Source organism: Carcharodon carcharias, chromosome 22 (genome assembly GCF_017639515.1).
Source record: "Carcharodon carcharias isolate sCarCar2 chromosome 22, sCarCar2.pri, whole genome shotgun sequence".
Classification (NCBI taxonomy): domain Eukaryota; kingdom Metazoa; phylum Chordata; class Chondrichthyes; order Lamniformes; family Lamnidae; genus Carcharodon; species Carcharodon carcharias.
In genome coordinates, this window is record NC_054488.1 from 57,698,036 (window position 1) to 57,725,384 (window position 27,349).

Consider the following 27,349-nt stretch of genomic DNA (forward strand, 5'->3'; position numbering starts at 1 on the left):
GCCTCAGCTTTCCATTGGTTTCAGTGAACAATAGAAACTGAGATCAGTGGATGGACAAAAATTTCTGGTCCTCACCTTGGAAATGCACCAGCCTGGAGATCAGTCATATTACATATTGGTGCATTTCTCAGGGGAGGAACTTAATATGCATAGTGTATTTAAGAAAAAAAGCTTCTAGCTTTTTTTTAATTTAATGAATTACTCAACAAGACTGCTGTTGGACTTTATCCTCATTTTTCTTGAAAGTCGAAGCAAAGAGAGTAGTTTTATGTTACTTATATGGTGGCTGTTTTGTATACTAAGTACACCACCCTGGGCTCTCACTCCTGATTACTATCCCTGTTGGTTTCAGCAATCCCTGTTGGAAATGCTTGTGTGTGGATATTGAAGATTGTCAGAAATTAATTGTTAGTTGACAATTAATGCTTTTGTATTTTACAATTAAAATTATTTTAAAAGAATGTTAATCAACAATAGTTAAGCTTAACAGTAAAATAAATAGATATCAAGATTTGGATTTTTTTTCATTCAGATTCCCAGGTTTATTAAGAGAGACAACACCTTCAGATCAGACTGAAAATAAAGAACTGAATGAGATGCCCCTGCAGTCCCGGTTGTTACAATACAGACAGATTCAGACCAGAAATCCTCCTGTACATCTTCCTACAGCTAACACAAATCACAATAGCCAGTATCCAAATTTGAATGACAGTAATTCTTCCCTTGAACCCATCAACAACTCTAGCTTTCAGCAGCTGCCGCAGCAACCAATGTATAATCCCGCATACCCAGTACCTTCAGGACATACGCCGCCACCTTCTTCAAAGTACCTGCAACCCGAGGGCTCATGGACGCTTTCTGGTATGCAACAGAACCACCTCCTGGGGCAAAGTATACCATATGGCATTTCACAATTGCCTCACAGAGCAGAACCACATCCCATAATGTCTCTACAGCACCAACACAACAGTAGAGAGGACTCATTTCACCCAATCTCTTCTCGAACAGTATCTGTTTCTTCGCTTCACAGCATAGAAAAGGTAAGGATCCTTTTGTAATTGCACATTATCAGATCTTCTTTGATACATACATTTGCCTTTCCCAACTCTCTCAGAGTGAGTCTGCAATAGAGCATCATTTATGTAATGTCCTTGTGACTGATTCTTTTTGTGTATATTATAAATCTTCATTGCACTACCTCAGGATGGTTTTCACAAGCCAGTTATGAAGTATTGTCACCTTTTCACAGAACATCATGTTTGGGGAATCACGTATTTGAAAGTTGTGTATATTTTTACGTTCCTGTCGTCTCTAGCTTATGTGCTTGTAAAAGATAGCACCAAGGCACTTCACTCTTAAATTCTTAGCAGCTCAGCCCTCAGTGGCAAGTGAACCCTTCCAAGCATTTTGTGTGCATTTCTAATCATGCCTATGGATAATCCTGGTTATCTCAAGACTATCCTTCCAGACTCTGGGATACTGAGGTATAACTAAGGTGACCTACCCTGTACTAGTGGCAGCTGCAACTGATATTGATGCCATTTTCATACAACTTGAGTTCCAGCTGTTTTTCTATATCCTGCATCTAACATGTTCTCCAAAATATAAACAAAACTGCCAATAACTTTACTGTCTGTGTATCCAACTGAGGTTGCGTCAAAATAATTGAAATGGATTGCCTGTAGGAGTATATCATTGCTAAGAGAAAGGGGAAAAGCTAGAAAAATATCTCCCATCTTTATCATGAGAAAAAATGATGCAGAATATTATTTTAGAATAATTATTTTGGAGTTTGAAATCCACTGCAATAGTGGTAATTTTCCTACCTTGGCCAGCTTCAGCCTGAAGCATCAGTTCCCTGTGAAATCATTGCAATTAGTTCAGGACACACACAGGCTGCCCATAGCTTTCCTTGCCAGAATGGAGAAATTAAGCTTGTGGCTCTCCATTAAAATGCTCTCCTCTTTCCTAATAGATGAAGTATTGTGGTGTTTTACTTTCCTGAAAGCAGTGTCGTACAATAGAAACTGCTGATAAGCCCAGAAGCGTTACGGTTTCAACAGTGTTGGAGCTTCAAGTAGCAATTCCTTCTAAACCCACAACTTCTCCCACCTCAAAGAACAAGGGCAGCAGATGCATGGGAACACCACCACCTGGAAGTTCCCTTCCAAAGCCACACACCATCCTGACTTGGAGCTATATCGCCGTTCCTTCACTGTCACTGGGTCAAAATTCTGGAACTCCCTTCTTAACAGCACTGTGGGCATACCTACATCACATGGACTGCAGCAGTTCAAAAAGGCAGCTCACCACTACCTTCAAGGGCAATTATGGATGGGCAACAAATGCTGGCCCACGCTCTATGAAAGGATTTTTAAAAATTGTAGAAAATACCTTGCACCCAATGCTGGTAAACATAGTTCACACGTGCATGTTTACTGAATAAACATTACCCACCATTAAGTAGCCAAGATAGTAAAGCACCTTCAAGTATCAAAAACACTTGCACTTGCACACTTTGCCAACAAACTAACATGATCATATTGAAATCAAATGATTTCATGAATCTATGATTCATTCATTCATTTATTTATTTACTGATCAGAAGAGCAATTTTTTTTATATTCGTTTATTGGATGTGGTCATTGCTGGCTAAGCCAGCATTTATTGCCCATCCCTAATTGCTCTTGTTCAGAGGGCATTTAAGAATCAACCACATTGCTGTCAACCTGGAGGCCAGACCAAGTAAGGACGGCAGATTTACTTCCCTGAAGGGCATTAGTGAGTTTTTATGACAATCATTTCATGGTCATCGTTAGATTTTTAATGCCGTGGTGGGATTTGAATCCAGGTACCCAGAGCATTACCCTGGGTCTCTGGGATCCTAATCAATGACAATATCACTATGCCACTGCCTCCCCATTATTAGCTATATTTGGATTCTCAATTAACCATAGTGGCAATTGAGCAAAGTGAGTTGGAGTGCTTCTGACAGTATTTAGCTTATCTTCTCACCCTGCCCCCATCCCTTTTTCTTTCTCCTTGAAATAAACCTTTGGTATTTAAATAGAGTAAGCTAGGGACTTAATGACTTAAACTGGGAAATGAATATTTTACCCATTGGAACCAAATATTCAGATTAGCTGAACGCAAAGTAATGATTAATAATACAGCTGTTTTGATGCTTCAAATGTATTTTACATGTGAAAGCTCCCTTTCGTAAAAACTGGTGTGTGTGCCGCAGTTATCCATTTCTTCAGGCATTGCAAGTTGGACAAAGTTCTGAGGGAGTAGGGCATTGCGCAATGCCATCTTGATCATCCAATGTGAAGTTTGGCATCAAGATTACCAAAACCCTTTGAGCAAACAACTTAAATAAGTGCCAATAGCAGTATTTGTGGGTATAGAAAAATGTGAGACTGTTGTGGCTATGATCCATCTTCATTTTGTTTAACCTGTAGATATGACTTTGCACAGCAGTCTGAAGTGTTAGATGCTCCTTACTTTGCTACTATGTAGCAGAGAAGAATTAAGTTGCTTTACTTACAAGTATTACATCAAAATCATTTGTTTATTTTCTTTATTTGTAATATTGTATTGTACCTCATCAGGAGGTTTATCTTGGCGAGTCCTGAATATCCGAAATGTCTGCAGATAGTTTGTGCAGATAGATAATGATTGGTAGATGATACATGGTAACGATTTATTCTTCAGACGGTTGTCAGTAAGTTTTAGTCAAATTGGAGGAAAATGCTGGAAATGCTCAGCAGGTCAGGCAGCATCTGTGGGGAGTCAAACATGACTCTTCCAGAACTGAAGAAAGGTAAAATTCTGATGGGTCTTATGCTGTTGAAAAGGTGGGGGCGGTTTGGTGGGGTGGGGGGGGGCTGAAGGAAGAACAAAAGGGAAGGTCAGGGATAGGGTAGCGGCTGGATGAGATCAAATGACCAAAATGTCATAGAGCAAAAGCCAAGGGAGTAGTGATGATTATAAAGAAAGAAACGTTAGAATTGGGGCCAGGAGATAGGGGGTGTGGGAGTGAGATGGGCAGTTGGGGGATGGGGGAATGTGAGGAGTTTGGGGGAAAGTGGGCACTGAGGGGGGGGGGCAGCAAGTGGACTTTGAGGGAAGGGGCCAGAGTGAGTGTGAATGGCAGAATAATGAACAGCTCTGTCTGAAAGCAAAAACATGAAAAATAAGTTTCTGACCAACGCATGGCAAAAAAGCAGAATCAAAATGGAGCTCAGAGTTCATGATCTAAAATTGTTGAAGTCAATGCTGAGTCCAGAAGGCTGTAGAGTATCTAATTAGAAGATGAGGTGCTGTTCCTCGAGCTTGTATTGAGCTTCATTGGAACTCTGCAGCATGCCAAGGTCAGAAATGTGAGCGTGAGAGCAAGGTGGTGAATTAAAATGGCAGTTCAGTTTTGAAGAAGAACCATATCTGAGACAGAATGTTCACTCTACTTCTCTCTCCACGGATGCTGTCAGACCTGCTGAATATTCCCAGAACTTTGTTTTCATTATAGTTCAAATGAGTGTTGATTCCCCTGAAGTTTTTTCCAGGTAATCATCCTTCAAGTTTGAGCCTAGATGACGAAGGATGGTTTCACCATGCTGGTAGCATACTCAACCTGAGTCCCCATCTGATATTCACACACGCGCAATTTTTAGCAGGAGCCACTCGATAGTGATCAGGAACCTTAGTTGTGCTTTATTTTGCTTTTTCCTTTTGGCCCAGGGATGCTGAGAACCTGGACTGTGATTTAACGGCGGAGATATGCTGAATGTGTAAATCACTTCCACACTGGCAGAGTTTTTATCAGCAAATGAAGCACAAAGGAAGATGGTTATGGTTGTTGTAGGTCAATCATCTCAATCCCAGGGCATAGCTGTAGGAGTTCCTTAGGGCAGTGCCCTAAGCCCAAACATTTTCAGTTACTTCATCAATGACCTTCCCTCCATCAAAATGTCAGAAGTGGGATGTTCACTGATGATTGCACAATGTTCAGCACCATTCACTTTGTTCAGACACTGATACGGTCCATGTGTAGCAAGACCTGGGCAACATCCAAGCTTGGGCTGATAAGTTACAAGTAATATTCATGCCATACAAGTGCTGGGCCATTAATATCTCCAACCAGAGAGAATCTAACCGTCTCCCCTTGACATTCAATGGCATTACCATTGCTGAATCCCCACTATTAACAACCTGGGCGTTACCATTGACCAGAAACTGAACTGGACCAGTCGTATAAATACTATGGCTACAAAAGCAGATCAGAGGCTGGGAATTCTGTGGCGAGTAACTCATCTCCTGACTCCCCAGAGCCTGTCTACCATCTACAAGGCACAAGTCAAGAGCGTAATAATGGAATACTCTCTACTTGCCTGGATGAGTGCAGCTCAAGCAACACTCAAGAAGCTCAACAGCATCCAGGTCAAAGCAGCCTGCTTGATTGGCACCCAATCCACCACCTTAAATATTCATTCTCTGCATCACCAACGCACAATGGCAGCAGTGTGTATCATCCAGAGGATGTCCTGCAGCAACTCACCAAGGGTCCTTAGACAGCACCTTCCAAATTTGTGACCTCTACCACCTAGAAGGACGAGGGCAGCTGGTGCATGGGAACAGCACAACTTGCAACTTCCCCTTCAAGCCACGCACCATTCTGACTCAGAACTGTATTGCTGTTCTTTCACAGTTGCTGGGCCAAAGCTCTGGAATACCCTTCCTAACAGCAGTGTGCACCTACACCACGTGGATTGCAGCGGTTCAAGAAGGCGGTTCACCAACACCTTCTCAAGGGCAGTTAAAGATGGGCAATAAATGTTGCCTAGCCAACAACACCTACATCCCGTGAAAATTTAATATATTAAAAAAATCAGTGGAGCACCTCTTTTCACTCCAGTCCCAATAATGAAGCGGGGATGCAGGTGATTTCATTGCTAGCCTCTGCCAGGTTTAGAATTGGCCACTTGTGTGGGGCCCACAGGTCTTGGAATTTTTCATTTCCACGTGAGCAAGAGCTTCTGCTCTGCACCATATCTTCCTCTCTTTCCCCGGTAGCCTGGCTGACAGTGGGAATACCGCATCAACCACAAAACTCCCTCCAGTCTATTCTCAGAATAAGAGGTAGGCCATTTAGAAACATAGAAATTAGAAGCAGGAGTCAGTCATTCAGCCCTTCAAACCTGCTCCGCCGTTCAGTATGATCATGGCTGATCCTGTATCTCAACGCCATACTCCCGCTCTCTCCCGTCTTTAGCGTCTAGTAATCTATCTATTTCCTTCTTAAATATATTCAGTGACTTGGCCTCCACAGCCTTCTGTGGTAGAGAATTCCACAGGTTCCCCACCCTCTAGTGAAGGGGTTTCTCCTCATCTCAGTCCTGAATGATCTAACCTCTTATGTGGGACTTTATCAAAAGCTTTCTGAAAATCCTGTACCCTGAGACTGTGACCCCTTGTTCTAGCACCACCACCACCACCCCCCCCCCCCCCCCCCCCCCCCCCCCCCCACCCCAAGCCAGAGGAAATATTAACCCTGCATCCATCTGTCCATCCCTGTCAGAGTTTTATGTTTCAAGAGATCTCCTATAATTCTAATAAACTCCAGTAAATACAGGCCTAGTCGACCCAATCGGGTGAGGGTTCTGACGTCATCGCGCACTTGCACGATACTTCGGTCGGCGGGTGTGCGCAAGAGTCGGCAGCGCGCCCACCGACAATTAAGAGGCCTATTAAGGCCATTAATGTATTAATTAAGTGCAATTTTTTTTTCTTGCTGTTCGAATTGGCCAACCTTTGGATTTTTGAGGAAACCTCATCCACAGGCCAAGATGAGGTTTCCGATATTAATTTTTAAAAAATAAAAATGTTTTGACAGTATTTTTGTAATCTGTATGTTAATGTGAGGAAGTCTGATGTGTGGATGTTTTTTCCAGCATTTCCAAATCTTTATTGTTTGAAGTTCTTTTGCTCTCTGCCTTCAGGGAGCTTTCATTGCGCGATGTGCCACGCCTGCAAAGACTTCAGCACTCTCCCTCCTCCCACCCCTACCCTAGCAGTGCTGAGCCTTTCAGCGCACCTTTCACGCTGGCTGGCCATTAATTGGCCAGACAACGTGAAATCACGGTTGGGGGCCGCTCCAGGGCCCAACCACCACACCCGCCCAATCACCCAAAGATCCTGCCCATTGTGTTTGAGAAAGTGACAGTAAAGAGACGTAATTCCAGATGGCCTCTTCTTGCCTCACAATTCTTCACCAGTAAAAGATTATTATTAACCCAGCTTGGTTGGTGAATTCCATGAGATTTGCAGGTGGAGTGTTCTAATCCCAGCACTTTTAAAAATCTGAATTGGCTCATTGCACTGCTAGCAGTGCATGGTCATTGCTGCCAAGAATACCTTTCATGATTAAAACACTTTCATTTCTGTGTACACTCTGGCAGAAACCCAGTCAGCAGGTGGTTGGCATGTTAAGCAACCCAGCAGCTTTGGGAGCTGTAATAAGCGGAGCCAGCACTTTTGTGCTTTGTCTTTAATTTTTAGATGAATTGTGCCGTCACTGATATTTTACTGTGGAGCTCAGTGATTTGCACGAATGCCAATAATTATTCAAGAGTGGTGCACTATTTCAACATTGGATTGAAAATTTATAATATGACTATTCAGGTAACAGTTGGATGTGCCTTGGAATACTCATTGATTTTGATACGTTTGGACTTCATTGCAAATGCTGGTTCAGCAGGAAGAAAAATTCAGATACAGAGAATTGCACTGCAGGAATCCATATTTTCTTATTTCTGCTGTTTAACATGGCTGAGATTGCTTTTTAATCCTTGCTTTAATGTTTCGCAAAGAGCACAACCTTAAGTTTTTTAAAATTCGTTCACAGAATGTGGGTGTCGCTGGCTGGGCCAGCATTTATTGCCCATCTCTGGTTGCCCTTAAGAAGGTGGTGGTGAGCTGCTGCCTTGAACCGCTGCAGTCAGTGGGGTGTGGGTACACCCACAGCGCTGTTAGGAAGGGAGTTCCAGGATTTTGACCCAGCAACAGTGAAGGAACACCAATATATTTCCAAGTCAGGATGTTGAGTGACTTGGAGGGAAACTTCCAAGTGGTGGAGTTCCCATCTATCTGCTGCCCTTGTCCTTCTAGATGGTGGTGGTTGTGGGTTTGGAAGGTGCCTTGGTGAATTCCTACAGCACATCTTGCAGATGGTACACACTGCTGCTACTTTGTGTTGATGGTGGAGGGAGTGAATGTTTGTGGATGTACCAATCAAGCCGACTGCTTTGTCCTGGATCGTGTCAAGCTTCTTGAGAGTTGTGGGAGCTGCACTTATCCAGGTAAGTGGGGAGTATTCCATCACACTCCTGACTTGTGTCTTGTAGATGGTGGACAGGCTTTGGGGAGTCAGGAGGTGAGTTACTCGTCGCAGGATTCCTAGCCTCTGACCTGCTCTTGTAGCCACAGTATTTGCATGGCTAATCCAGTTCAGTTTCTTGTAAATGGTAACCCCCAGGATATTGATAGTGGGGGATTCAGTTTTGGTAATGTCATTGAACATCATGGGGTGATGGTTGGATTCTCTCTTGTTGGAGATGATCATTGCCTGATACTTGTGTGGCGCTAATTTTGCTTGCCACTTGTCAGTCTAAGCCTGGATATTGTCCAGGTCTTGTTGTATTTGGACATGACTCCTCAGGTACTGAAGCAGTCCGTGAATGGTGCTGAACATTGTGCATTCATTTGCGAACATCCCCACTTCTGACCTTATGATGGAAGGAAGGTCATTGATGAAGCAGCTGAAGATTGTTGGGCTGAGGGCACTACCCTGGGGAACCCCTGCAGCGATGCCCTGGAGCTGAGCTGACTGACCTTGAACAACCACAACCATCTTCCTTTGTGCTAGGAGTGACTCCAGACAGCAGAGACTTTTCCCCTGATTCTCATTGACTCCAGTTTTGCTACTTGATGCCATACTCTGTCAAATGCAGTTTTGATGTCAAAGGCAGTCACTCTCACCTCACCTCGGGGGTTCAGCTCTATTATCCATCTTTGAACCAAGGCTGTAATGAGTTCAGGAGCTGAGTAGTCCTGGCGGAACCCAAACCGGGCATCAGTGAACAGGTTATTGGGAAACAAGTGCCGCTTGAAAGCACTGTTATTAACCACTTCCATTACTTTATTGATGATCGAGAGAAGACTGATGGGGCAGTAATTGGCTGGGTTGGATTTACTCCTGCTTTCTGTGTCCAGGACATAGCCGGCTACGTGGAAAATTGTCCAGGTAGATGCCAGTGTTGTAGCTGTATTGGAACAGCCTGGCTAGGGGCGTGGCAAATTCTGGAGCACAAGTCTTCAGTACTATTGCTCGAATATTGTCAGGGCCCATAGCCTTTGTAGTATCCTGCGCCTTCAGCCATTTCTTGATATCACATGGAGTGAATCGAATTTGATGAAGACTGGCATCTGTGATGCTGGGACCTCCGGAGGAGGCCAAGATGGATCATCCACTCAGCACTTCTGGCCGAAGATTGTTGCGAATGCTTCAGCTTTATCTTTTGCACTGTTATGCTGAACTCCTCCATCATTGAGGATGGGGATATTTGTGGAGCTGCCTCCTCCAGTGCGTTGTTTAATTGTCCACCACCATTCACAACTGGATATGGCAGGATTGCAGAGCTGAGACCTGATCCGTTGTTTGTGGGATCGCTTAGCTCTGTCTATAACTTGCTGCTTATGCTGCTTGGCATGCAAATAGTTCTGTGTTACAGCTTCACCAGGTTGACACCTCATTTTTATGTATGCCTGGTGCTGCTCCTGGCATGCACTCCTGCACTCTCCATTGAACCAGGGATCAAGGTTGATCCCCTGGCTAGATGATAATGGTAAAGTGGGAGATATTCCAGGCCATGAGATTACAGATTGTGTTCAAATACAATTCTGCTGCTGCTGGTGGCCCACAGCACCTCATGGATGCCCAGTCTTGAGTTGCTAGATCTATTCGAAATCTATCCCATTTAGCACAGTGGTAGGGCCACACCACAAGTTGGCGGGTATCCTCAATGTGAAGGCGGGACTTCGTCCCCACAACAAATGTGTGCGGTGGTCACTCCTACTGATACTATCATGGACAGATGCATCTATGGCAGTTCTGAATGTTCTTTTCCTGTTCAGTTTAAACTTGATGAAACTCGTCTAGAATTGGAGAACAAGAAGCATCTGTTGTTAAAGTGTAAGGGACTCTTTTGATGGCCATGAGGAAAAGAACTCGTTAATAAAACAGACCTGGGCAGCAGCAGATCCATTGGTCTTTCTTCCTTTCTGAGTCAAATAAGTGAATTGATTATCAGGATTAGGCTTGGGGATCATCTGTATAATGATGACATTGTGAACTGGAGTCAACATGAATTCAGAAGCCTGACCAAACTTCTCACTTTTCGGTATTAATTGATAACTATGGGAAACTCTGTGACATAGTGTAACTGCACTTCCAAAGGGTTTTGTTCAAGCTGCAGGTAAAATTCAAACCTGTGGGACTCCAACATAAACATTTGGAATTAATAGCTAGAAGTAGGGTAGAAAACAAGTACTCGTTAAAGGAGTGATATCAGTGGGGAGGAGGTACTGAGTGGGGTATCAATGGGCTTGATGTTGGCCTCACAATTATTTCTAATTTTCTTCAGTGACTCGAATTCAGAAATACAATGTACAGTAGCCAGATTTGCAGGTACCAAATTTGGCAGGGCAGTCAAATTGGAGGAGGCAACTTGGAAATTACAGAATGAAATAAGTAAAATATTGAGTGGGCAGAGCAATGGCAGACAAAATTTAATGCAGCCAAGTTTAAAGTATGTATGTAGGAATAAAAAATAAGCTTCACGTGTATCTGATGAATGACTATGAATGTAGTCAAAAAAACCTAGATGTCTTGTACTTGACACATTGCATGTCCAACACTCCAGAGCAGTAATTGAGGCCAATGGATTGATGATTTTTTATTTATTCATGGGTTGTAACCATCACTGGCAACAGCAACATTTAATGCCCATCCCTAATTGTCCTTGTGAAAATGTTCGTTAGCCATCTTCCTGAACTGCTGCAGTCCATGTGGTGTAGGTACACCTATAGCACTGTACAGGAGGGAGTTCCAGGATTTTTACCCAGTGACAGTGAAAGGACAGTTTCCAAGTCAGGATGGTGTGTCACTTGGAGGGAAACTTGTTGACAGTAGTCTTCTGATGTGCTTGCTGCCCTTGACCTTCTAGGCAGTAGATCGTAGGTCTGGGAGGTGCTGTGGAAGGAGCCTTGGCAAGTTGTTGCAGTGCATCTTGTAGATAATACACACTGCTGCCACTGTGTGACGCTGATGAAGGAAGTGACTGTTTAAAGGTGGTGCATGGGGTGCTTGTCAAGCGGGCTGCTTTGTCCTGGATGGCATTGAACTTCTTGAGTGTTGAGAACTGCACTCATCGAAACAAGTGAAGAGTATCCCATCACATTCCTGATTTGTGCCTTGAGGAGTCAAGAGATTAGCAACTCGCTGCAAGATTCCAAGCCCCTGACTTGCTCTTGTAGTTGCGCTATTTATATGGCTGGTCTAAGTGGTTAGACTGTCTAGTTGGAGCTGATCGTTGCCCAGCCTTTGTGTGGCATGAATGTTACTTGCCACTGAAGCCAAAACCTGAATGTTGTTCAGTTCATGCTGCATGTGGGCATGGAATGTTTCAGTAACTGAGGAGTAGCGAATGGTACTGAACATTGTACAGGCATCAACGAACATCCCTACTCCTGAGCTTATAATGGAGAGAAGGTGTTGATGAAACAGCTGAAGATGTTTGGGCCTTGGACAGTACCCTGAGAAATTTCTGCGGTAATATCTTGGGGCTGAGGTAAGTGACTTCCAACAAACACAACTAATTGTCCTTTGTGCACGGTACAACTCTTGTCAGTGGAAAGCTTTCCTCCTCCATTCCTGTTGATTTCAGTTTTTCTAGGGGCCCTTGATACCATAATTGGTCAAATCAATGGACGTTGAAGTCTCCCACCCAAAATACCTTCTGCACCCTTGCTACCCTCAATGCTTCTTCTAAATGGCATTCAGCATGAAGGAGTACTTATTCCTTACCATCTACTGCCCTCCCTCAATTAATCAGCAGGAGTTTCCTTGCCCATGCTTGACCTGACCCAGTGAGACTTCATGGGATCTAGAGTCGATGTTGAGGACTTCCAGGTCAACTCCCTACTGACTATACCTCTGTGCCACCACCTCTGGTGGGAATGTCCCATTGGTGTGACAGGACATGTGCAGAGTCAGCAATGGAGTCTGAGATGTTGGCTAAAAGGTATGATTCTGTGAGCATGCCTGTCAGGCTGTTACTTGTCTAGACTGTGGAAAACTCCCAACTTTGCCACAAGTCCATAGATATTAGTGAGGAGGACTTTGCAGGTTCAACTGGGCAGGATGTGTGCCTTTGCCATGTCCAGTACCTAGTTCGATGTCAGATGGTCCACAAGTTTTATTCTCGATAGATAAAAACCGAGTGGCTTGCTCGGCCTTTTCAGTTGAGAGGCAACCATACTGCTGTGGGTCTGAAGTCACATGTGGCCAGGTTGAGTAAGGGCACCTTCCCTGAAGGACATTAGAGTACCAGATGGTTTCAAAAATACGGCAGTCGGATAGTTTCATGGTCACCATTACTGATACTAGCTTTTCATCCAGATTTATTTGATTAACTGAATTTAAATTCCCCAGCTGCCATGGCTTTTAAATTCATTTCTCCAGATTAGTTGTCCAGACCTCTAGATTACTAGTCCAGTAATATAACCACTATCGTACATCGCCAAAAGAGTGAAATACTAGTCAGAGAAGAGTAACCAAATTGTATAGTGCTCTGATCAAACTGTACCTTGACTACTGCCTAAAGTTCTGGCTGCTCAGACACATGAGGCACTATCGAACTGCTATAGCTGAGCAGAAACAGATGAGGAGGCTGATCCCTAGTGTTGGAGGTCTGAGTCATGAGGAAAGACTGAGAAATCTTGGGATTTTCAATCTGGGAAGGAATCATTGAAGAGGGGATCTTATAAAAGTGTATAAAATAATTACGGGAATCAAAGATAAATTTGAACTGCTGCTTCAAATTGAATCACAAGATTAGGATATGGGTCACCAATAGGAGGTAAATTTATGATGCCATTAAATTTTTATTGCACCATGTGTGGAACAGATTTCCAAGAAGAGTAGAAGAAATCCTGGAATTTAAAAAGAAAATTGGATTCTCAAATACAGGGACTTCAGAATTTTCTGGCTGAATGAATTAAAATAAGCCAAATGGCAGTTATCATTTCCAGCAGTCTTGTGACATAACATCTTTCACATCTTCAGTCAAAGCCTAATTTGAGAGATGGCACCAACAATGCAGTACACCCTCAGTACACCACTGAAAGATCAATCTAGATTATGTGCTCAATTCATGCCATGTATGGGGTTTGAATGCACAACTTTAACACTGATCCAAGTTGACATGAAAGAAAGAAAGCAAGTAACCTAGTTGTTCTAAGTACCCAAGGATGTCATTATAAAATCTATTTTGGTCATCTGTTTTCAGATGTTGCTGGTCAGCAGCTTGTAAGTGGATTACTGGCATGTTGAGCAGTTCATGTCTCAGGCCAAGTAATCAGCCAGTCGTACTTCACAAAGGAACTTTAATTTCCATTTGTTCCTGCTTTAATCATTGCGTCTTCAGTGTTTTAATTAAACATAAGTAATCTGTGATTGCAGCAGTAGTTTTTGTGTTTTTTAAATCACCAATTCGCACACTAAATTCAAATGTATAAGGCCCTTCAGCCCATTTGATCTTATCCTTCCAGAAAACACTCCCTGCTGTCTTCCCAGTACAACATTTAGCTGTCTCTTAAGAGCCCGGTGTCCTGGTATCTACCACTCTTCCTGGCAACTTGTTCCAGTTGTTATTCACTTCCTGTAGAAAGAAATAGCTACTGGTCCTTTGCTAGGCTTCAGTTCACAATCCAGAGCTCACTTGTCCTGATGCTTTGGCATAACTGAAAGTAAAACACAGGAGAATCAACGGTGTAGTAAGAGACACGAGACTTATGTGAATGATTAGCCAGGAAAGGAAATGATCATCAGTGCCTGACTGTCAAACACTTGTTTCTTGATTACAAGATATGTCTCATGAGTAGAGTGTTGCCAGCAACTTGACTCAAAGAGCGTTCTGTTTCTATGGTTCCTCTTGTCATGCATTCTGCGATGATCTATTTAAATGTTATAATGAACCTTCCCCTTCTATATAGTGCTTTCTCTCATTCTTTGTCGTGTGTGTGAGAAGTTGAGTCAGTGCCTCTTCATTCTGGAAAACTGGCTGGAGTCTCAAAGGAATCCTTAGTGTTAAAAGAAGTACCAGTGCAGTATAAGTAATTGGTGATTTTTCCATTTGCAAGCAAATGACAGGGACTGATGGAGTTGCAAGAGCGTCAAATGGGCAGATTTGCATGCAAATATATTGCAGAAACAGTTTTTTCTTCCCTGTACAGAACAGCAAAGGATTTTCTAAAGGAGCTGTGTTTTAATTTTATGATGCTTAAAACAGTGCTTTTCATTTGCAAATCATTTCTTCATGAACTTTACCATTCTCCAAAAGAAAAATCTCTGAACAATGATTAGCAGGAATGGTTTGGAAATTTGAAAGCAGTCCCAATGTGAATTGTTGTACCCTTCAATAGTGTTATTGAACTAAAGTGATACTACCTTGGTGATGCTACTATAGAACTGGGAATTTAAGATAGTGATTGGCAATTGATACTTGATCGAAATGAATGGGGATTGATTGATTGGAAAGAATTGGAATTGATGAAAAAATATGTTTGAGACAAGTAATTAAAGGCATGGCTGCCCCTATTGCAATACTTAGAGGGAACAGACCAGGAAAATTAATTGACCTCAGGCAAGCCAGTACAAATGGCTTCAGTACCATGGTACTGGTGCAGGAGGGTATGGAAAACAGATCCATTGACTGCTGACATTAAAACATGTGGATGGCAGATGAGCCTTGTTTGGTTCTATGGTTGCCAAGGCTTTTGACATTCACTGGATTCATGTGAAAAATGGGCACTTGATACCAGCAGTTCTCAACTCCTAAAGACTATCACTATGAAGAGTCTATATTTACAGGGGAGGGAAATGAGAAAATCTACAGTGGTAGATTTTCAACATGTCATTTGTAGTTCTGGATCCACCTTTACGGAATCCACCTCATTTCCATTCCCATTCCATTTAATTTCTATATCAGACAAATAATCAGCAACACCAGTTTTATACCTGGACTAGTTTTAAATGAAGGCAGAAAGATTTAAGTGGGCTGAGTCCTCACTTAGACGATTCTAAGTCACATTATCGATATTCCTTTTTAAATGTACTTCTATAGTTATCAGACCACCAAATAGAAGATATTTGTGGCAGCTTCTTCCTTAGTGGGAGAATGTTGGAAAGGTCTGCTCCAGTTATACAAGTGCAAGCTGTGAGAACTACGTGGATTTCTCAGCTCTAGCAAGTGCAAAGAAAATGCAGAGCAATAATCTAACTGAGAACGTTGTCTCTACAAGCAGCTGTCAGGTATTGAGGCTCAGCTGTATCATTTATTGAAGTACTCCATCATCTGTATTGTGCAGACCAAATCTGAAAACGCCACTTCTTTTTCCCTTATCAATATCTACAGTCACTTTATTCTGTCGATTTTTCATTGCAATGCACATAGGAGTCAGGAACAAGTGTCATTTTCATCTGAGGTATGGTTGGAGGCTAGGGGATAACTGGAATAGGACACACAGACATAATTCAGTCCCCATTTTAAAGTATGTTTTTACCTTATTTTGTTAAATACTTTGATTTAATGTGATAATATAGTAGCTGAGAAACAGGCCATTCAGCCCTGCCTGGCAATGCCTCTATTTATAGTATGCATTAACCTCCTCTCACCCTACTTCATCTAACCTAACCTAACCTACATATCTTTCTACTCCCTTCTACCTTCTGTACATATCTAATTGCCCCTTTAATGCATCTCTGCTATTTGTTCCAACCAGTTCATGTTGAAGAGAGTTCCTATTTCTAACTACTGTGCATTATTTATGGTTATGTAGAAAAAATTAGAGTAAATCTGATAAACAGGGAATTAGTTATCACTATAGTTTCTGCCGCTGACCGAAAAGGAGTCAGGACAGCTGCAGCTTCGCACTTGGCCCGCATTGCAGCTGCTGGCACATGCGCAGATTCAGAACTGTGCCTCAACTTTTAGAAGTTGGCTCTGGCTATAAAGATAACGCACTCCAGGCTTGATACCATTTTGGAGGCAAGAAATTGAGTTCCATTAATTCAGGTTCACTTACTGGGCAGTCACTGAAGGTTGATTAGGTTACAGGAGTTTTTAATGTCACACCTCCCATACCAACATTATTCTTGTGGTTATATATGAATAAAATTAAATTTGTAAATGGTCTCAACATGCTGTGATATGCATTAATATCGCTGCAGATAAGATTGTATTTTAAATGATATAAGACCAATAGCCCATGAAAAGTTCGTGAACAAGTTGGAAAGGCTTGTGCAGGGTGCTCCTAGACAGCCTGACTTGCCCAGTTAGGAGATAATGGGACTTTTAATCAGAGTCATGGCTTCAAATCCCACATTGGGTGATGACCTTTTTTTTTCAATATTTTATTCAAAACACTTTATTATTGATTTTTGCTAAAAGCTGGCCTTAAACTAAATGTTATAATTAATTCTCCAAGGTGGAAGTTGGCAAATTTCTTGATATATTTTCATCATTTTCATCAGAAGCCTGTTTTACAGAAGGGATGGTTAATAAATGAAAGGTGAATTAGATACAAGAACTTGCAATCTGTTAAGGACTGCACAGACCTAAAAATGGGTAACTTGAATTTTGCTGGTCTGTGTCAAGCCAACTTGTTTGTTTTAATGCAGGCAGCTGATACTCTGATACTGACAGAAGCTGCATCTGTTCATGCACAGGAGGTGCTCCCCCTGGTGTTGTTGCGCAAATAACCACAGCCCCAGTACATACTCAGGAGGGCAAAATTGAGCTACAGCTTGTTTCACTGCATCATCATTCACTGACATTTCTTTTGAAAGCGAAGCATATACCTCAAGTGCCTTACCTAACAACTTAGGCTGTAATAAAAATGTCTAGTTTTCCTGTGGCCATTTCATCTATTTAGCTAGCTTCTCAAATGAAATAAAGAATGCCTCAATATCAGTTTTCTCAAACTTTGGAAGAGCTTGTACAAATTTAAATGTATCCCCACTGGGTTCTACTCTAGAGACGAATCCTTCCTCACCTACTGACATCTCTTTCTAACTGCCAATGTTTGCAGTTGGAATTCTCTCTCTCCTTTCTCTTTCCTTCTTCTCCATCTTTGCACATTCTAATTCCTTTTTAAAAGACATTTCTCTGTCCTTTGCTTCCAATTCGAGCTTTATCAGTTCCTTTGCCTGTTCAAATTCTAGCGTCTTCATTTGTAACTGGAGTCTCACTACCTTCAGCTGTGACTGACGAGTGTCAGGTTTCACTTCCAACTGTCAATGCTGTGCTATACTTTTAACCATATCTGATTTCCTAGTTCCTCCAGGTAACACCAGTTGTAACTTATCTGCCAACTCTGTTAACTTACTTTTGGTTATTTTCTCCAACCTAATCAGAGTTATCTCTTCTACTCCCAGTCAAGTCTTAGCAATTGCCAAAGCCATCTTGCAGTCTCACCACTTCTAAAATACCTCTCCAACACCTGAATTCAAAGAGCCTCTCGTACTCATAAGCTTAAGATTCACCAATTCCTAACCAACTGAGGAATTAGAAATATAATTTATCCCGGTACAGCCCCCAGTTGCTATGACCAATGCAATTGGTAAAGCAGAGTTATTTTAAATTCCCAGAAGGAAACTTTAAACAGCTGTCATAACCTATAATTTTAAGTGTTATCATTTGAGATGCGTTTCTAAATTCAGGAATCAGACTACCAGTTCTCGAGGTTTTACATTAAACTAAATGAAACATTAATTTACGCAGGTTAAAATATATGTACACATGGCTACAAATTACTACTATCATAACTTTTAACAAATTCCCAAACTAATCTCCATTAAGGCAACAGCAACCCATAGACTTAACCAGACACCAGGCAAAGCATTTTCACCTTACGAATTCAAAATGAGGATCTTTTTACTCTGGAGCCAGTTAGACCCATTGCCTCTGCCCTGCACACAGAAAAACTGCTGAAGTTATACCTACCACCACTGATTGAATTCAAATTCCCATTGTCTCATCAGCCTCTTTGAACTCCACCTTTTAACAATGAAACCCCTTTCATAGTACTAATTTTATTAGTGATATAAATATTTTGCATGGTAGCTGCTAGAAAGGTGTCAGTTCATCCCACTTCTTGAATGCTGTATTCAAAATGCAAATGCACGCTGTCTCTCGTACATATCAAAACTAGTATACATCAAAGCACCCAGACTAGCTGGCTTCAATCAACCTAAGACACACATCCGCAGACTAAACCTCTATTTTAAATGAAAAATATTTTCCAAAATATTATATACATTAATAGCTTCACAACACTGTACTAATAAATTTTGCTTAATCTGATTTGATCTGGTCTATAGTACAAAATGGACCTTCAGCTTATCACTAGTTAAAAATACTGTCTTGTTTTGGCCTTGCTTGGCAAGGACACAATATGGGAAATAGAAATGTCACGCCAGCTAGATGCTTGTCAGAGCAGTTTAGGGAAGGTTTGCAATCAGTTTGGCATGTGTTGAACCTCTTGAGAGAGTTCTTAATACTGTTGTTGAATGCAAAATAGAAAACTGATCCTTTAGCTTATTGAAGCTTCAGATTCACTCACTATTACTGCTGAGTTCATTACTGTCAGGACAGAGACAGTTCGGTGGAAGTAATAATTACATTTTAACTGTATTTTTGCTGAAAATGTCCTTCAATAAGATTTGGGACATCAGTTAGTTTTGGGCACCTAATGTCAGCATTCCTGGAGATGTGTAGCAATGTTGGATGCAGACAAATGTTCTCTCCACTCTTCCCCAGCAATGCACCTCAACTCCACTCTGATCAAAGAGCAACTCCTTGACTTTGCCTTGATACTGTCAACTTTGCCATTCCTCATGGCAGGCACCCTGTGGCATTGCTGACTGATGGGGCAGTTGTGGGCTGCCTGGCTTCTGCCAAGAACTGGACTGAGAACTGCATCAAGCTCATTTCATGTAGAAAGCACACAGCTTCCTGAAAGCGAGAAGAAACTTTCATCCCATCAAACTGGGCTGGCTTTGAGCCCAAAGTGGGGGGGAGGGAAGGGTAAAACTCCAAGAAGTATGACTAATGGGAAACAAAGCACAGGTTAGCGTGTGGGGGGATGGATTCAACTTCATGGAAAGTTATGAAAAAACTGAAAAGAAAGGAGAGCCCAGGAGAGGCTGTTAAAGTCCCCAGAACACAAAATAGGACAGAGTGTTTGGAAAGGGCTAGGAATCTAACTTCAAGCACATCAGATAAAGGGACGGTAATGAGAAAAGGGATGGAAAACACAGGACTGAAGGTGTTGTATCTGAATGCACGCAGTATACGAAATAAGGTAAATGAGCTTGTGGCGCAGATTGAAATTGCCAGGTGTGATGTGGTGGGCATCACGAAGACATGGCTGCAAGGGGATCAGGACTGGGAGCTAAATATCCAAGGATATACATCCTATCGAAAAGATAGGCAGGTTGGCAGAGGGGGTGGGGTTGCTTTGTTAGTAAGAAATGAAATTAAATCGATAGCAAGAAATGACATAGGGTCAAATGATGTAGAATCTGTGTGGGTAGAGTTGAGGAATTGCAAAGGTAAAAAAACCATAATGGGAGTTATGTACAGGCCTCTGAACAGTAGTCAGGATGTGGAGCACACGATACACCAGGAGATAGAAAAGGCGTGTAAGAAAGGCAAGGTTACAGTGATCATGGGGGATTTCAATATGCGGTAGACTGGGAAAATCAGGTTGGTAGTAGATCCCAAGAAAAGGAATTTGTAGAATGTCTACAAGATGGCTTTTTAGAGCAGCTTGTAGTGGAGCCCACTAGGGAACAGGCAATTGTAGATTTAGTGATGTGTAATGAGGCAGATTAGATAAGGGAGCTTAAGGTGAAGGAACCCTCAGGAGAAAGTGACCATAATATGATAGAATTTAGCCTGCAATTTGAGAGGTAAAAGCTGGAATCAGATGTAACGGTATTACAGTTGAATACAGGCAACTACAGAGGCATGAGGGAGGAGCTGGCCAGAATTGACTGGGAGATGAGCCTAGCAGGAAAGACAGTGGAACAGCAATGGCAGGAGTTTCTGAAAGTAATTTGGGAGACACAACAAAAATTCATCCCGAGGAAGAAGAAACATACTAAAGGGAGGACGAGGCAACCATGGCTGACAAGGGAAGTCAGGGACAGCATAAAAGCTAAAGAGAAAGCATACAATGCGGCAAAGAGCAGTGGGAAACCGGGGGATTGGGAAGCCTACAAAGACCAACAGAGGACAACTAAAAAAGAAATAAGGAGGGAGAAGATTAAATATGAGGGTAAACTAGTCAGTAATATAAAAGAAGATTGCAAGAGTTTTTTTTAGATATATGAAGAGTAAGAGAGAGGCAAAACTGGACATTGGGCCACTGGTAAATGACGCTGGAAAAGTAGTAGTGGGGAACAAAGAAATGGCGAAGGAACTGAATAGGTACTTTGCGTCAGTCTTCACAGTGGAAGACACAAGTAACATCCCCAAAGTTCAAGAGAGTCGGGGGCAGAGGTGAGTATGGTGGCCATTGCCACGGAGAAGGTGCTAGGAAAACTGAAAGGTCTGAAGGTGGATAAATCACCTGGGCCAGATGGATTACACCCCAGAGTTCTGAAGGAGATAGCTGAAGAGATAGTGGAGGCATTAAAGGTGATCTTTCAGGAATCACTGGAGTCAGGGAGGGTCCCAGAGGACTGGAAAATCGCTAATGTAACCCCCCTGTTTAAGAAGGGAGTGAGGCAAAAGACAGGAAATTACAGGCCGATTAGCCTGACCTCGGTCATTGGTAAGATTTTAGAGTCCATTATTAAGGATAAGCTTTCAGAATACTTGGAAGTGCATAATAAAATAGGGCAAAGTCAACATGGTTTCATCAAGGGGAGGTCATGCCTGACAAATCTGTTAGAATTCTTTGAGGAGGTAACGAGTAGGTTAGACAAAGGAGAGCCTATGGATGTTATCTACTTGGACTTCCAGAAGGCCTTTGACAAGGTGCCGCACAGGAGGCTACTCAGTAAGATAAGAGCCCATGGTATTAGAGGCAAGGTACTAGCATGGATAGAAGATCGGCTGTCTGGCAGGAGGCAGAGAGTGGGGATAAGGGGGTCCTTCTCAGGATGGCGGCCGGTGACTAGTGGAGTTCCGCAGGGGTCAGTGTTAGGACCACAACTTTTCACTTTATACATTCATGATCTAGATGAAGGAACTGAGGGCATCCTGGCTAAGTTTGCAGATGATACAAAGATAGGTGGAGGGACAGGTAGTATTGAGGAGGTGGGGAGGCTGCAGAAGGATTTGGACAGGTTAGGAGAATGGGCAAAGAAGTGGCAGATGGAATACAATGTGAGGAAGTGCACTTTGATAGGAAGAATAGAGGCATAGACTATTTTCTAAATGGGGAGAGAATTCAGAAATCTGGAGTGCAAAGGGACTTGGGAGTCCTAGTCCAGGATTCTCTTAAGGTTAACTTGCAGGTTGAGTCGCTAGTTAGGAAGGCAAATGCAATGTTGGCATTTATTTTGAGAGGACTAGAATATAAAAGTAGGGATGTGCTGCTGAGGTTTTTAAGGCTCTGGTCAGAGCACATTTAGAATATTGTGAGCAATTCTGGGCCCCGTATCTCAGAAAGGATGTGCTGGCCCTGTAGATGGTCTAGAGGAGGTTCACGAGAACGATCCTAGGAATGAAAGGATTAACATATGAGGAATGTTTGAGGACTCTGGGTCTATACTCGATGGAGTTTAGAAGGATGAGGGGGAATCTGATTGAAACTTACAGAATACTGAAAGGCCTGGATAGAGTGGACGTGGGGAAGATGTTTCCATTAGTAGGAGAGACTAGGACCCGAGGGCACAGCCTCAGAGTAAAGGGAAGACCTTTTAGAACAGAGATGAGGAGAAACTTCTTTAGCCAGAGAGTGGTGAATCTATGGAATTCATTGCCACAGAAGGTTGTGGAGGCCAGGTCATTGAGTGTATTTAAGACCGAGATAGATAGGTTCTTGATTGGTAAGGGGATCAAAGGTTACAGGGAGAAGGCGGGAGAATGGGCTTGAAAAACTTATCAGCCATGATTGAATGGTGGAGCAGACTCGATGGGCCGAACAGCCTAATTTCTCCTCCTATGTCTTAATTTCTTATGATTTCATACGCTAGAAGTGAATAAGTAGTGTGTTAGCCATTGTGCCATCCAAAAAGCCCTGTAGTAGTGTTGTTTTGAAAGCTTTGACATAAGGCTAGAGTCAACAGGGAAACTTCCTTCCACATTTCTACGATTCACTGTTGGTCTGTGTGCAAAAACAAGAATGCAAGAAAAATCCTTTGGCATGTTTGTTACGCTAATAGGACAGCGATGCACAGATTGAGAAGAGCAGCTAATGGAAATGGGGCAATTGATTCTTTATCCCAGTTACCCTGATTAATTCATATGTACATCTCAAATTTTAAGCCTCCTTTCATATAAGGATGTGTTTACCATCAGCCGGAATTGCATTTTTAAACTAGAACTTATTTATTTGTGTGAATGCTCTGTTTATAAAATCCTGCATAGAATGAACAGAAGTGAACTGGTTAACAAAATTGTGTGTATTGAAGGAATATTGGGCCCTGGACAGAAGTAGAGGTCTTTTGCTGCTTGCACCTGTTGTCTTATTTTATTGGCTAGATATCAGACCTGTCACTTGAGTATGAGGGTGCTGTCAATTCAGAGTTCGGCTTAGTCGGCACTTGCATAATTTCACTGCGCATCTAAATTTGTCTGGCATGCCAGGGAGGTAGTGTAGCTGGCACTTGATGTGGCTAATTCAGTTGCTGCAAGTCTTGAAATTTTATGTACATGTACTCTTAATGATGTGCATATGAGCACTCTTTTTCATTCTAGGTAGGTTGAGTTCCATTCTTGAATGAAGTAATAGGTGAGTTAAAGTACACCTGCTCATAATTCTAGCCTTCTTCCAGGCTAAGGATCATTTCCCTTTCAGCTGAAGTTTTAAAATTTAGAATAAAACCAATCTCTGTTACCTAGTGATAAAAACAAAAAACTGCGGATGCTGGAAATCCAAAACAAAAAGAGAAACAGAAATACCTGGAAAAACTCAGCAGGTCTGGCAGCATCGGCGGAGAAGAGCACAGTTGACGTTTCGAGTCCTCATGACCCTTCAACAGAACTAATTATCTAGTTCTGTTGAAGGGTCATGAGGACTCGAAACGTCAACTGCGCTCTTCTCCGCCGATGCTGCCAGACCTGCTGAGTTTTTCCAGTTATTTCTGTTTCTCTTTTTGCTCTGTTACCTAGTTATGCAGCAATATTTGAACCACATCACATTATTGACTTTACTTAGTGGGTCTCAAGAATATCAGTAGATTATTTGGGATTGAAGCTGTCTTCCAAATGTAAACTGAGCTGCAGTTAAACAGATGGTGTGGTAAAGTTTGATTTAATTTAGGATCCTGATGCGATATGGGGCAAGGATACATAGTTTCTTGTTCCTTATAACTGGATAGAGTATGTGGTCTTAAACCAAGTCCTCTCAGCCCGTAATCATGTTTTCATCGTTTCTGGTGTCAGCAGTTATTTTGCATGCTAAACAGCTGAGGGACTGCTGAGTCCAAATGTCTTAAGAGGCTGTGGGAGAAGCATTGGAATGTTGTCTGCCCCACCTCACTCACTGAGATCTCATAATTAGTGTGTGGAATAACATTTGGTGAAATGAGTAAATGGATATTCAGTAATATTTAAATGGATTAAATTTTTGCAACCTATTTATGTGTCAGGAATTAAGAGTAGGTTGCATAAAGTTAACTTGTATTCACTTGAATATATAAGATTGGGGGCTGATTTGATCAGGGACTTTAAATTCTTAAAAGACATTGATAGGGTAGAGAAGGAGGAAATATTTTCTGATGGGAAAATCGAAAATAAGGGGACATAGAGCTGTACAGCTTTGGTGCAACTCAAAGAACCTTTTCACACACTGGGCAGTAGAAATCTCAAACACTCTTCCAGAAGCTGTGGTACTAGGGGATGAATGGAACTCTCAAGACTGGGATCAATAGATTATTTTAGGATAAAGGATATGAAGTAAAAGTAGGTAAATTGAGTTGAGCTGACAAATTAACAAGCAGGCCTGAGGCGCTGAATGACCTTCCCTATTTCTTTATATTCCTATGTTCTTACCACTGAAGAACGAGTTATCTGTTACCAATCTTGCATTCTTAAATTGCAACTTTTCAAAATGTGAATTAAACCATTGTTTTACTCTCTGAACTTGGATAGAATTTTCAAAACATCCTGTACAACAGCTTGCATTCCTGTAACACCTCTCACATACCGGGAGGTATCTAAGAGCACTAAATATTGGGTAAAACTTGATGCCACGCTGGAGGAAAATGAAGAAGGTGGGCAGGGAAGGTCAGGTACAATTGAACACCAGGTAGCCTGACTTGTGAAGCTGATAAACCAGTCCTGCAAAGTATTAACAGTGAAACAGAAGTACATTAATACAGTTGATACCAATGAATGTAGCAGCTGCAGTTAGAAAAATGGTTTTCTCTTTTCAGTTCGCTGAATGTAAACATTCAGTTATGAGAAACTGTTGGTTTGTAAAGAGTTTTCCATCAAGTAAATTAGCATGAATTGCCCGTTCTTTGGTGTATAATAGCAATTTCATGTGTGTATCGTTTTTGTCAAAGTAATTGCAGTTATTTTGGGTAACTTGCTGCAGGACACAAGTTTCTGCACATTTCTGAATCATCTCTCCCATTCTCATTATTGCTGTTTTTCAAGGAAGGAGGGTATCTTTTGTTCTCTGTACTGCAGTTCCAAGAAAATCTGCAGTGTATTGTGAAAAATGCATGATATTGAACTGACATTTTGTGCATGAACACAAGACTACTGTTGTGAATGAAAAACTGTTTTACTATGAGAGCAAAATTCAGTCCTGATGACACATTCAAAGGCTCAGTATATGATTCAAATTCTATCTTTTAATTGTAGCTAATTACGCCTGAGGCTCTGGAACCATAGAAAAGTTACAGCATAGAAAGAGGCCATTCAACCCAAGGTGTCTGAAAAAATGGGCTGAAAAAACTAGCCCATTCTAATCCCATCTTGCAGCACCTGGTCTGTCGCCTTGAGGGTTACAGCACTTCAGGTGCAGATCCAGGTACCATCTAAAAGAGTTGAGGGTTTCTGCCTCAACCACCAATCCAGGGACAAATTCCAGACACCTACCACCCTCTGAGTGAAAAGGTTTTTCCTAATAACGCCTCTAATCCTTCTACCAATCAGCTTAAATCTGTGCCCCTTGGTAATTGATCTCTCTGCTAGGGGAAACAAGTCTTTCCTGTCTTTTCTATCTACGCCCCTCATGATTTTGTACACCTCACCCCTCAGCCTCCTCTGTTCTAAAGAAAACAACCCCAGCCTATCCATCTGTCTTCATAGCTGCAATTTTTCAGCCCTGGCAACACTCTTGTAAATCTCCTCTGTACTCTCTTCAGAGCAATTATGTCCTTCCTTTAATGTGGTGATAAGAACTGTACGCAGAACTCCAGCTGTGGCCTAACCAGTTACATGATTCAGTTGTACAGTCTCAGCATTACTAATCAGTTATACAGTCTCAGCATTACATCACTGCTTTTGTATTCTATACCTTGTCCAATAAAGCAAAGCATCCCATATGCCTTCTTTGCCACCTTAACTACCTGCCCTTCCACGTTCAGGGAACTGTGGACATACACTTCAAGGTTTCTCACTTCCTCTACCCCTCTCAATACCCTCTTTATTGAGTATTCCCTTGCTTTGTTGGCCCTCCGAAAATGCATTACCTCACACTTTCCAGATTGAATTCCATTTGCCACTTTTCCACCCACTCAACCAAGCCATTGACATCATTCTGGAGTCCACAGCTGTCCTCTTCACTATCAACTACATGCCAATTTTTTTGTGAGTGTCATCTGCAAATTTGCCAATTATGCCTCCTACATTTAAGTCCAAATTATTAATATATACCACAAACAGCAACAGACCCAACACTGAGCCCTGTGGAACATCACTGGAAACCACTTTCCGTTCGCAGAAACATCGATCGATCATTACTTCTTTGTTTCCTGTCACTGAATCATATTTCGATCCAACTCATCCCATTCTCCTGTATCCCATAGGCTGTTACTTTTCTGACCAGTCTGCCATGTGGGACCTTGTCAAATGCCTTGCTAAAATCCATGTGGACCATATCCACTGCACTACCCTCAACAATCCTCCTTGTTGCCTCGTCAGAAAATTAAATTAAGTTAGTAAAAATCAACTTACCCTTAACAAAACCATACTGACCGCCCTTGATTAATCCATGCCTTTCTAAGTGACAGTTCATCCTGTCTCTCAGAATTGATTCTAATAATTTGCCCACCACCAAAGTTAGACTGACCGGCCTATAATTATTTGGGCTATCCCTTGAAATCTTTTCAAACAATAGTACAACGTTCGCAGACCTTTAGTCCTCTGGTACCTTCTTGTATCTAGTAAGGATTGAAAAATGATTCTCATGGCTTTAGCATCCTGGGATACAGTCCATCTGGCCCTGGTGATTTATCCAACTTCAAGGATGTCAGTCCCTCCAGTACTTCCTCTCGTTATGCTTATCCAATATTTCATACTCCTCCTTATTAACTAGAATATCTGCATCATCCCTCTCCTTAGTGAAGACAGAGACAAAGTACTCATTGAGAATCCTGCCCACATCATCTGCATCAACCCACAAATTATCTTGTACATCTCTGATAGGCCCCACCCTTTCCTTAGTTATTCTCTTGCTCTTAATGACAGATAAAACATCTTTGGGTTTTTCTTGATTTTACCTGCCAATATGTTTTCATATCCTCTCTCTGCTTTCCAAATTTCTTTCACTCCTGTATTTTCTTTGCTCCTCTCGGCTTTCTAATGTATTCATTTTTTTGTGA

At 42.0% G+C, this 27,349-nt stretch overlaps 1 protein-coding gene across 4 annotated transcripts in view; it reads left to right on the forward strand.

Annotated features, from left to right (window-relative positions):
• The window catches only part of helz (helicase with zinc finger), a 253,424-nt gene that overhangs the window by 213,713 nt on the left and 12,362 nt on the right, over positions 1-27,349 (forward strand). For all 4 annotated transcript variants that reach the window (XM_041216945.1, XM_041216948.1, XM_041216949.1 and 1 more), the window contains exon 29: positions 533-1,040. In XM_041216945.1, coding sequence (XP_041072879.1) covers positions 533-1,040 — 508 coding nt within the window. The remainder of the gene's footprint in view (positions 1-532; positions 1,041-27,349) is intronic.